This window comes from Thermobia domestica, chromosome 7 (assembly GCF_964235325.1).
Source record: "Thermobia domestica chromosome 7, izTheDome1.hap1.1, whole genome shotgun sequence".
Lineage (NCBI taxonomy): Eukaryota > Metazoa > Arthropoda > Insecta > Zygentoma > Lepismatidae > Thermobia > Thermobia domestica.
Window position 1 is genome coordinate 81,140,080 of NC_137460.1, and position 12,117 is coordinate 81,152,196.

The following is a 12,117-nucleotide window of genomic DNA, read 5'->3' on the forward strand; positions in this document are numbered from 1 at the left end:
CGAAGATTATGTTCTGTGTATGCCACCACAAAGGGCAGTCAGGAAATGGCAGTGCGGGGATACTTTGGAAACTGATTTGTACACTTGTTGCGTGTGGTTTTGTTAATGATATACAGTATTAGAAAAATACCACACGACATCAATATTGATCTGCTATTGGAATAGGAGAAGCGAGTGATTTGAACGTAGGTAGAACACAAAGATTGTGAGACGTTGTCGTCATATATTGAAGTAATTCTGTTTATTATCCAGCAGGCACGAGTGCGATTTACTAGGCGCGTCATATGTGTGTAAAATGCGACAATCTGTAGTTGTGAAGTTGTTAGCAGATGTGTTCGGCATTTCACAAGAAACACCAACGCGGCAGGAACTTATCGTTACAGAGCAGATTAAAACACAGTTGTGGAACGAAGAAAGTGTTGTAGATGAGTTTAATACATTAGTGATGGATGAAGATGGGACAGATGTTGAGGACATTGAAAGTGATTTCGGTGATGATACAGCGTTAGCAGAAAAAACAATGTTGCAACCAGAACCTCTAAAGCAGTGGGTCGTCATCTTATGCTCCTTCTCCACCAAAGAAACAGTTCACAAAATTCCCGGACAACTACTTGGCCGATGCATACAAGATCTGGACCAAGCAGCCGACAGGGCCGGAGCCCCCCCTTCCCCCAGCTGTGTCCTCCTGGGTTAGCGATCGATATGTCACCGCGTCTAAAATTCACTAGCGTTATGGCACAAAAACGGAAAATAAAAAATAAAACCGTCTTACAAAAATTTGAAAAGACACTCACAACACCTTGCAAACGTCGGCACTCCTTACAGAAACGCTTAAATAATGCTGTACTCGAGCATTTCATCGCAATGAGACAATGCAATGCAATTATTCACGACCGCACAATACGTATCTGGGCCATGAATATTAAGAAAGAAATTGATCCACACAACACATTATCATTCACAGCGTCCAGATCATGGGTCACGCGCTTCAAACGAAAAAACAAACTGTTTCGCGCAAGATTACACATAAAGTAAGTACACGAGTCGCCGTTGATACTGCTGCAGTTCAAGCATCCGCCACAGACTTTGCTCACGAGATCAAGTCTTTCATTGTAGAGCACGAGTTGACTCCAGAGCAGGTCCTTAATACAGATCAGTCGAGATTTGCTAAAGAGTTGCATTCAGGCAGAACCCTTGCCATTAAAGGAAGCAACCCAATCTTTGGTGCCGTAGGTTCAGTTACCGCAACGACGCATTCCTATATGATTATGCCGGTGATTAGGATGGACGCTACATTGCTTCCACACATATATGTTATTGTTTCGGAACCAAGTGGTAACTTTCCAGCGCTCATGGTCGCTGAATTCCCAAATGTGAAAGCATATGCAAGCAGATCAGCGAATATGGCCAAACGGGATTTGCAAATCTTCCTGGAAGAAGTTTCGTGGCCCGATCTTCAGGGCAAGGATCGTGTTTTGTTTTTCGTTGATTCCTGGACTCCAAACAAGGATGACACTCTTTACAATATGACAGTCCCTGACGGTGTTCAGTTCTGCAAAAACTGATTCCTCCGAAATGTACAGGCCTTATACAACCTGCTGATGTGTTCTTCTTTCGTCCATTCAAAAAAATGGTGAAGTAGGGATGCGCACGAGTCGAGACACAATTTGTAAAATTCGAGACGAGTCGAGACAAACGTATTTCTCGACTCGAATATTCGAGTCGATTCGAGACAGCTCGTAAAAATCTCGGCTCGACTCGAATGTCTCGAAAATCTTTCTACAATTTTTAATATTATTTTGAAGAAAGTACTCGCTCAGAAACAATCGGCACGAGAATTTCGGAAACTGCAGGACTTGTCAGGTGTTCGAGGAGTGCTGTGGTGATTGTCTTCAACAAGGGGAGAAGACGTCCAAATGTCGAGGGGTTAGGCGCTCCCACCTCATTACAGATGTCGGACGTCGTAGGCTGGGCAGACTGGTAAAACAGAACAGGCAACGAACTGCGTCGGAACTAAGATCAGAGTTTAATGCTGGGCAAAGTACAAGTGTGTCTGAACTAGTGTTGTCAAATTTCCGGAAATTTTGAACCTGTTTTTTTTAAACGTTTTTTCGATTTTCCGGAAAAATTGAAAAAAAAAAACAAATATGTTTGTATTAGGTTAATTTTACTAGTAATGATATATCTTTTTTTTCAAACACGTGAAAAATGTAAGTTCAAAAATTTCAATATTGCGAATATTAAAAAATACCACTCGAAAATAAAACTATCCCAATTATTATCTATATATTCAAATACTAGATTTACGCGTACATGTTTCTCCTCACAGAAAACATTATATGTTTTCTCCTATCCTTTCAACAATGAGATCTCGAACCCACAAGTACTAGAAACGTGCCGCTTTCATTTGCCGATTCCAAATTTTGTGTAAATTGTCCAGTTCTAATTGCATATTTAAAACAAACATGGCCATTAGTTCTTTATTACATTTTTAGGGGTACACTAGAAGTACTGTGGGGGCGCGGTGGCTCAGTGGTAGAGCGTTCATCTCCGGTGCTTGGGCTCCCTGGTTCGATTCCAGATCGCGCCTGTGGACTTTGTTGTGGACAAACACCGTGCTCATGGGTTTTTCGGGGTTCTTCCGTTTCCTCCCACTTTCTTCATTCCACCATTTCATTCAGTTCTCATCATCACCATTCCTTTAGCCTAACCGGAATAACCGTGGGACGTAAAACTAAAGATTTCATTTCACTAGAAGTACTGAAATGTTTGAAAAAGTAAAGCATCATACTCTACAGGTTATATACTCCAATATCACATAGTTGTATATAGGGGTTGTATATCTGTCAGGTGTTGGTTTCATGGCCAAAATGATAATGAAAACGACCATTTCTCCAGTCTAAGATTAATCTTCATTGTTTGGAGAGTTTTTTTTTTTTTCAATAAACACCGTTTATCACTGACATAATTAATTGTGTGTGTAATTTATTTACTTATTAAATAATGCATGCATACACGATATGGGCATTCAGTAAATGGATACTTGAACATTTGAATTCAATTATCTATACAAGCCGGCTACGAGTCTTTTCTTTTGGCCACGGGTGGAGTCCAAACTTTTTAGGATTGAGCTTCTTATCGGATGTGTAGCCTACCGAAGGACCACACAGATGTTATCGAAACTATTGTGCTATTGTTTCTTTGCATGCTTTGGCACAAACTTCTGTAGATCTCGAAGCCCGCCAGTAAAGCCATATCTAGCATCTTGGTGCTAGATCTAGCATAATTCACTCCCATTTAGCATCTAGCATCTTGACTTTAGCATCTTGGCAAAATCTCATTCTTTCCTCTAGAGAACAGAAAAAGAACGAAAATTTAGATGCTCACTGACCGTTGGGAATTATCCCTTAGTTGAAGCGATGGTTGGAGTAATAAAACCAGTTAGTATTTCCGCTGTTGTATTGTTGAATTCACAGAAATGTTCAAAAATTAGCAAAACGTTTGTAGAGACTTTTATTGTGAGTTTGTATCATTGTCATTATATTTGCATAACGTTTCTCTTTTGTTTTTAAAAGCAGTTTGTGTGTGTGTGAGTGTCAGCAAGTTGAGCACCAAGAGATCCATACAAGACGGTCCTCCGGAATTCGTAAAAAATACAATATAACAGTGAGTTGTAAGTGTTTCAGTTGTTGTGTAGTTAGTGCAAATAAACATTTATTCATTTATCATAATTAAGCTGTTTTGTGAACATTTATTCATCAAAAGACAAAACATTGGTCAGCTCCGACCGGATCACAGTGAACGAGCGTTTGATACAAACTGTGAATGTATGTGAACAATTGTTACATTGCTCTTTGTTTAGTTCTGTTCATGTGTGCAGTAACGTTTATTAATTCTTCTGGAACTTATGTGAATAGACATAAATGAGAACACGTTCATCAGTGTGGACTTGTGTTTATTAGTTAGTGTGGACTTACAATATTTTTCAAGATGGAGGACTCAGAAAGAAGCAAGTTAGTGAAACAACGTGGTGTGTGCAAAAGTCAACTGACAAGAATTCAAAACTACGTAAGTAATATTAATTCAACAACTACAATTAGTCAGGTGAAAGTACGTAAGACTGCAATGATTGAGTTATATAAAAAGTTCGATGAAGTACAATCACAGTTAGAAATAAATTACGAACAAGTAGAGGACGATGCATATAGGGAGGAGTTTGAAACCAGTTACTATGATGTATTAGTGCAACTAGAGGATTTTATTATTCAGCGTAGCCAGGAATCTCATTCAAACAATTCCTCGAAAAATGAGAATCAGGTGTCAAATGATCAATTAAAATTGCCTCGTATTGAATTGCCATCATTTGAAGGACGATACGAAAATTGGCTTTCATTTTCAGACAATTTTAAAGTTATGATTCATAATAACGATAACGTGTCAGTGTTGCAAAAGTTCCATTACCTAAGGAGTGCATTGAGGGGGGAGGCGTATGATTTAATAGCGAATCTGCAAGTTACAGAAGCTAATTATAAAATTGCATGGCAATTATTGAAAGACAGGTATGAAAATAAGCGTTTGATTGCAGCTACTCATGTCCGTAATTTGTTACATATTAAATGTATCACAAAGGAAACTACATCAGAATTAAGAGAATTTATTAATACAGCTACTAGTAACTTGAATGCATTACGAGCTTTAGATTTGCAGACACCATTAGAAGAGGTTTTGTTAGTTCAACATTTCGTTTCTCAATTAGACAGTAACACTAGGCGTGCGTGGGAGTTACAAATCACAGATCATTCTTTCCCTCCCTTATCAGAGTTCTTTGCTTTCTTGGAACGTAGGTGTCAAGCATTTGAAACTATAAAAAATACACCATCGCAGGAAGTAGTGTCAAGGTCAAGGGGCGATAAAAATAGACAGAGTGCTGAACCGAAACAAAAAGAAAAAACAACCAAATCATACGTGACAACAACTCAGTCTTTCTGTAACTTTTGTAAACAAAACCTAATACATCAGTTGTTTAAATGTCCTGCATTTTTAAACGCTGAAGTAAAAGAAAGACAAGACTATGTTCGAGATAATTTATTGTGTTTCAACTGTCTCAAAAAAGAATGTAAAGTAAAAACGTGCAGATCAGGTGGCTGTAAACGCTGTTCCAAAAAGCATAATACCTTGCTGCATTATGACGTAATGTCAAAATCAGATGAGAAAACCAGTGTTGCTAATTCACAATCAAGAAATTTTTCGAGTCATTCTAATACGAATAGGGAAAATATGACACAAGGTTCTTATTGCATTTTCAAGGGAAAACCAAATGTTACTGTTATGTTATCTACTGCTATAGTAAATGTACGAGATGCAAATGGTAAATTACATCCATGTAGAGTATTATTAGATTCTGCCAGTCAAAGTAATTTTGTGACTGAAGATTTAGTTCAAAGGTTGCGTCTACCTAAAAATAAACACCGAGTTCCAATTCAAGGTATTAATAGTGTGATTAGTGAAACAAAGCATTGTGTAGATGTACATATAGAATCAAGAATTCGTGAATTTGCAATTGATGTAAACTGTTTAGTTTTACTCAAAATAACAGATAACATTCCAAGTAGGCCAATAGATCATGCTGATTGGAACTTGCCGACAGACATAGTGTATGCAGATCCTAACTTTCACCAACCAGATACTATTGACATTTTGTTAGGCGCGGAAGTGTTTTTGGACATTTTGCGATCACATAAACTGACTAGACCAGAGAATTATCCAGTAGTACAAGAGACTGAATTTGGGTACATTTTGGCGGGTAAAGTTCCTACAACAAGAGATTCTAGTATACCACAAGTGTCATTTTTTGTGCAAGAAAGTAACCTTGATAGACAGTTACAGGCATTTTGGGAGCTCGAAACTATACATTCAACAGTCATGACTCAAGAAGAAAGGCAATGTGAACGACACTTTGAGGAAAACACTACCAGAGATAGCAGTGGTCGATTCGTTGTACGTCTGCCAATTAAGCCAAGCCATAAACCATTAGGAGAATCATATAATTTAGCTCTTCGTAGATTTTACCAGCTAGAAAGACGGTTGCAGCAGTGTCCAGAAATTAACGAACAGTACTGTAACTTTATGAGGGAATATGAAGAATTAGATCATATGAAACCAGTGAAAGAAGAACATGAAGATAATGGTATGAAATGTTATCTGCCACATCATGCAGTATTGAAACCATCCAGTACCACAACAAAGCTAAGAGTGGTTTTCGACGCTTCTGCAAAGACTTCAACGGGGGTTTCATTAAACGACATACTTATGACAGGACCAACAATCCAGCAAGATTTACATTCAATTGTCACGAGATTTCGAACCTTTCCTATTGCTTTTACGGCGGATATTCAGTCAATGTATCGAATGATTAAAGTTCATGAAGATGACATTGGACTTCAAAGAATTCTGTGGAGATATTCATCAGTGGAACCAGTCAAGATTTATGAGTTGCAGCGGGTCACATATGGTGAAACATCATCCCCATATTTGGCGACGGCATGTCTTCGAAAATTAGCGGAAGAAGAAAGAAGTAAATATCCTCGAGCAGCAACAGTATTGGAACGTGATTTTTATATGGATGATGTAAGCTCAGGATGCCATAATGTTGAACAGGCGTTAAAGCTTCAGAAAGAACTTATTCAATTATTGCAAAGCGGTGGGTTTATTTTAAGAAAATGGTGTTCGAACGAGCCAGCATTGTTGGAAGCAGTGCCAGAAGAACATAGGGAAATTCACTTACCGTTTGAATTTGAGTCCGAGTCAGGTGTTTCAACATTGGGTTTATCGTGGAATCCTGCATCAAATAAGCTTCTCATCACCAACAAGTCAGTTAGAGAATGTCTCACGACCAACATACCAACCAAACGTCAAGTGACTTCGACCATAGCAAAAATATTTGATCCTTTAGGACTTATAAGCCCTGTAGTTACTCCGTTCAAGATTTTCTTACAACAAATGTGGATCCATAAGATCAATTGGGATGATCAAATACCATCAGAGCTCTACCAGCAATGGTTAGACATGTGTCATCATCTTCCAAGTGTTAACGAAATACAAATTGATAGATGTGTAGTATTGAAGAATTATGTTCATGTCGAGATACATGGATTTGCTGACAGCAGTCAACTTGCGTACGGGTGTTGCATATATGTTAAAACTGTGGACATTTCAGGCAAAACTACTGTTAAACTTTTGGGTTCTAAATCGAGAATAGCTCCTATTAAAAAGGTAACGTTACCAAGACTTGAACTTTGTGCGGCAGTACTTTTGAGCAGGCTGTATCGAAAAATAATTCCGATATTAAACATTTCAGTGAATGGTACTTACTTCTGGACCGATTCAAAAATAGTGCTTGCATGGATATCATCTCCAGCTGCCAGATGGAAGGAGTTCGTGGCAAACAGGGTTGCAGAGATACAGGAGATCACATCAGTCAACCAGTGGCATCATGTGTCGTCAATGGACAATCCAGCCGACATTATTACACGGGGAATGGATCCGAAACAGTTGAAGGAAGCAGATATTTGGTGGCATGGACCCGCATGGCTTGAATCATCTGCATGGCCCGAACAATCAGAAGTGGTAGACGAAGATGTTCCAGAAGAAAGGAAAGTAACGAGCATATCTTTAGTTAGTTATGAAGGTGACATAAGCTTTCTGGAGAAATTTTCATCATTGTGGAAACTATTGCGAGTTATTTGTTTGTGTCGTCGTTTTATTTACAATTGTAAAAATCACAACGAGAAGAAAGTAGGAACTATTTCCACTTCTGAAATTAGTGATACTTTACAACAATGCATTAAGCTAATCCAACAAGTTAGTTATTCGCAAGAATTCAAGGACTTAGCTTCGTCAGGACAAGTTTCATCCCAAAGTGAACTTAAATCTTTGTATCCATTTATAGATAATGAACAGTTGCTACGAGTGGGAGGACGGCTAAAAAACTCCGACTTACCGTATGATAGCCGACATCAGATCATCTTACCACCTAAAGAGCATCTCACCAAATTGATAATTGAAGCGGAACATAGAAGATTGTTACATGCAGGACCGCAGTTATTGATTTCATCATTGAGGCAAAAATATTGGATCCCACGAGCTAAACAAGTCAATCGATCTATCATTCATCAGTGTCTAGTTTGTTTTAAATTGAAAGCGTCAGCCTCAGAACAACTCATGGGTCAATTACCATCAGTACGAGTACAGCCAGCTCGAGCTTTTATTCACGTAGGGGTGGATTTCGCCGGTCCCCTAATGATTAAGCAAGGAACTAGATCTCGTAAAGTGACAAAGGTGTATGTTGCAATATTCGTGTGCTTAGCAACCAAAGCGATTCATATGGAGTTAGTGAGTGATTTGAGTAGCCAAACATTTTTAGCAGCTCTTCGAAGATTTGTATCCAGAAGAGGCAAATTTTCGAACATCTATAGTGACAACGGAACCAATTTCATTGGAGCTCAGCGAGAACTTAAGGAGCTTCAACAACTACTCAGTTCACAACAATTTCAAAACTCAATTCAAGATGTTGCAGTGCAAGAAGGATTTACATGGCATTTCATTCCACCCAGAGCAAGTCATTTTGCAGGCATTTGGGAAAGTGCCGTGAAGTCATTTAAGTTTCATTTAAGAAGAATAGTAGGTTGCACGATTTTGACATTTGAAGAACTCAACACAGTCATAACACAAATAGAAGCCTTGTAATGTACTATTACAGTTGAAAGTAATGGCAACTTTTTTTTACGCACCCTGTACCTAGTAATTTTTTTTTGTTTATTCAATTTCGGTTTAGTTACACAATTTATTTACTCTCTTTACTTCGAATTAAATATAATGAATCGAAAGGTTTCATTAGTAACCATATTCCCACTGAATAATATATTTTATTTATATTTTGATTAAGTGTAAATCCCATTTTCGGATATATAAGTTGAAAAGTTACAAGGTTTACCATTCTGACGTCATACCGAAACATAGTTCCGTCATTGGATGTAAATTTTCTTAATGTCAGACCAATGTAGAATTTAGTCAGGTACCTAATCTTTCCCTCACCCCCTCTCACTAGTCAATAGTCACTTTCAGATCCGGTTATATCTGGATTTGCCAAATTTCTATTTGTTTTGTAATTTCCGCGGCTAAAGTTTTCGTTCTGATTGGTGGAATTCTCCTACCTCTGGCTTTTTCGGCGCAATGTTTTCATTCCCGACACGGACGATTCTACGAGCACAGCCGTGGAAATCAACTACGCTATATCGGCTGGTAAATACGTGGATTTCGACTGAAAACAGGTAAAATTTAGACTAAATGTCATCGTAAACGTCGTGTGATCAATCAGGAGCCAGGAAACCCATATTTTTGTTGAAAGAACTATAAAACCAGTGGAAAATATCTGATTCCGGATTTCTGTTTATTAGGACGCCATATTGCTCGTCATTCAAGCCAAAGCATAGACAGTTTGTAATAGTGATTTTTGATCTTTTAAAACTCAGTTAGGGATTAGGGAAATACGACCTGGTTTTGTGCAATTTGTTCGTGTATTCGGTGGATGTGATTTTTTTTTTTTAAGTGCATGTACGTAGTAGGTTTAATACTGTAATACTAATCAGCAGAATGGCAGCTTAAGCTAACAAAAGGGGGCTCCTATTCCCTTTCAAAATTGAACTATTTCTAGCGGGGGATGGGTTAGTTATTGTTTGTTTTAGGGCCTTTTCCCCTCTCAGGGGAAGGGTCCCTCAATAAACCTCGTTAAGGTGCCCCCAGGGCATCAATCTTTGGCAATCATCATGTAAATAATTGGTCAGGTCAATTGGACCTAGGGTCACTTTTCTCATTTTGCCCCCCTTTAAGTTTAATAGAGCCGACTGTATATACCGACGAGGGAGTAATGTATTTTAAATCTAATATGTTAGGTTACTTTCTCCAATATGCATGTAATTCAATGGTGCATGTTTGGTTTAGTTAGTTGTCTTTATGTATAGTACTAACAGTGGTGTATGTAGTTAGTAGTTTTGTGTGAGTGTGTGAATTTTCGGTTAGGACAGTGTATAAATATGCGTTAATTTAGTACCATTTGTCTAACTCGAAGTATACTAAACCGGAGTAAATATTAAATTTCTGATTAATGAGTACAAGTATATATTTCAGTACACGGTAAATTATGCCTCCACTACAGCGCCATTGCGTCAGGTTTCGCTAATCAATTGTTTGTTGACATTACGACATCGCATAACTTAGTGATCTAGATTGTTTGATTCTGGCCATTTATTCTCAAATTACTTCCCGTGGACATGGTTTTCGGTTCAGATGAGTATACATTCATATAAGATAGCATGAGATCTTACTATTTGGAAAATTACAGCTTGCTATGTCGTTTAGAACCCGAAATATCCATTAAAATAAAGAATGCCTATTTTCTTAATAGAAGTAAAGCCCATATGCTGTTACTGTTTGTTTCAAAATGTAGTATTAAATTCTCTTTTCCCGTGGCTGGAGAAAATTCCATTGTTGCTTTAGTTTTATCAGCAAATTGGAAATAGATTAATCGTTGACAATTTAACTTTCAGTGAATATACGTATGATTTTTTTTTTTAACTGCGAAGTGAATACAATTTGGGTGCTTCGAAACAAAGAGTACGTGGTTCGATGAATGTTATCGTGTAGTAGTTTGAGCGTGATAGATTGTGATAATTATATATATATTTATTACTGTGTAATATAAATATGTGTATGGCCTGCGTGTAAAATGTATGAAATAGGGTGTCGGTAAAATATTACTTCGCGCGAAAATTAGTAGATAATGAATGAATGTAATGATATATTAATAATATGATATAAAATAATATGAATGAGATGATGACACCTACATTTAAATGGATAGGCCTAGTGTATGTTATATAGTGAAAATATGAATACGTTTACGAAAAAAAAAATCTCTCGCGTTTTGACTTCTACACCAGTACATTCATCCAACCGAGTTTGCTACTTGGATAGTAAATTGTAGTTGGGAATTGTGTGTTACTTCGTAGTTAAGTACCTCATAACAACAGCCCCAGATCTTAAGCCTTTCAATAGACAGGGTAGCATCATGTGGGAATTACTTCTAAAGGTTGACAGAAATGATAATTAAGAAAAATAACTGCTATTTCCTGTGATCATCGAAAAGTACAGGTTTCGGTCATTTGTACCTTTAACATTCATAGCCTCTCCGAGATTTTTTTTTTCCGTTGCTTACCTTATTTATTTATTGTGCAGTGTTCATATAACTCAGTTCGGACTATCCGATTAAATCAACCGCTACTAAATTAAATTCAATGAACTGACTTGAAATCCAACGAATAATTTAGTAATGTTAGCGTACCCGGACGTCGACCCCTAGTCCCCTTAAGTATTTTCATGTCTTTTCTTAGTTTAATTAGATGAGGGAAATTAACGACGTCCCAGACTGTGGCATGTCTGCGCGGGGTAGCCATCGGTGATGTTTGGGTTATTGAAATCACCGATCCAAAATTCAGTTTATTTAATTTTTTTTTTTATTTTGGCAAATTCTAATTAGGGATACCTTAGCTATTACTCTAATTTCATTACTATTCTGGAATCTTCTAGTTTCCAAGAGGTCGGATGATTTTTTTCGTTTGAAATTCTAAATTAACGCCGTCTCTAACCTTCCGGAGGATTTTCGGGACCCTGCTGGTTTGGGCCGGATACGGGGATCGGATTTCAATCTTACAACCAAACTCTTGTGGGATTGGGATCTGATGGACACAGAACTTGCATCCTTGGCAGCAGGGCGCTCCTTGAGTCTACGTATTTGAGTAGACCACCCTTTTGGCATGTTAAGAATATTTTGGCTATGGATTTTGTTGAGAGCGAAATTCGACTTTTATCTTTGTAGCGTTAGTTATTTCCCACTTAAGTCTTTGGCGCCCCTATTCTTCGTCTTCCTTCTTCTCTATCTCTCTCTCTGTCTTCATTACTTCGAGATTTTTTTTCTCAAATTTTTCAACCTCCCCCCCCCCCCGGTTTCTGAAACTCATGAAACGTACAATATTCATATCACTTATTTCGATCGTATGTACT

The 12,117-nt window shown here is 37.8% G+C and overlaps 1 protein-coding gene across 1 annotated transcript; it reads left to right on the forward strand.

The window, feature by feature from the left end:
- The first annotated feature begins 3,990 nt into the window (after window positions 1-3,990).
- On the forward strand, window positions 3,991-8,745 carry LOC145689233 (uncharacterized). Its single transcript, XM_081763371.1, has 2 exons — window positions 3,991-7,687; window positions 7,949-8,745. Exons 1-2 carry the CDS (start codon window positions 3,991-3,993, stop codon window positions 8,743-8,745), a joined length of 4,494 nt encoding a protein of 1,497 aa, XP_081619497.1.
- Window positions 8,746-12,117: the final 3,372 nt, after the last annotated feature.

Bases quoted from the DNA above. Each gene is read 5' to 3' on its own strand.
- LOC145689233 (XM_081763371.1), top strand. From the start codon at position 3,991: ATGGAGGACTCAGAAAGAAGCAAGTTAGTGAAACAACGTGGTGTGTGC. The intron at 7,688-7,948 runs GTGACATAAGCT...ATCCATTTATAG, and splicing joins ATCTTTAGTTAGTTATGAAG to ATAATGAACAGTTGCTACGA.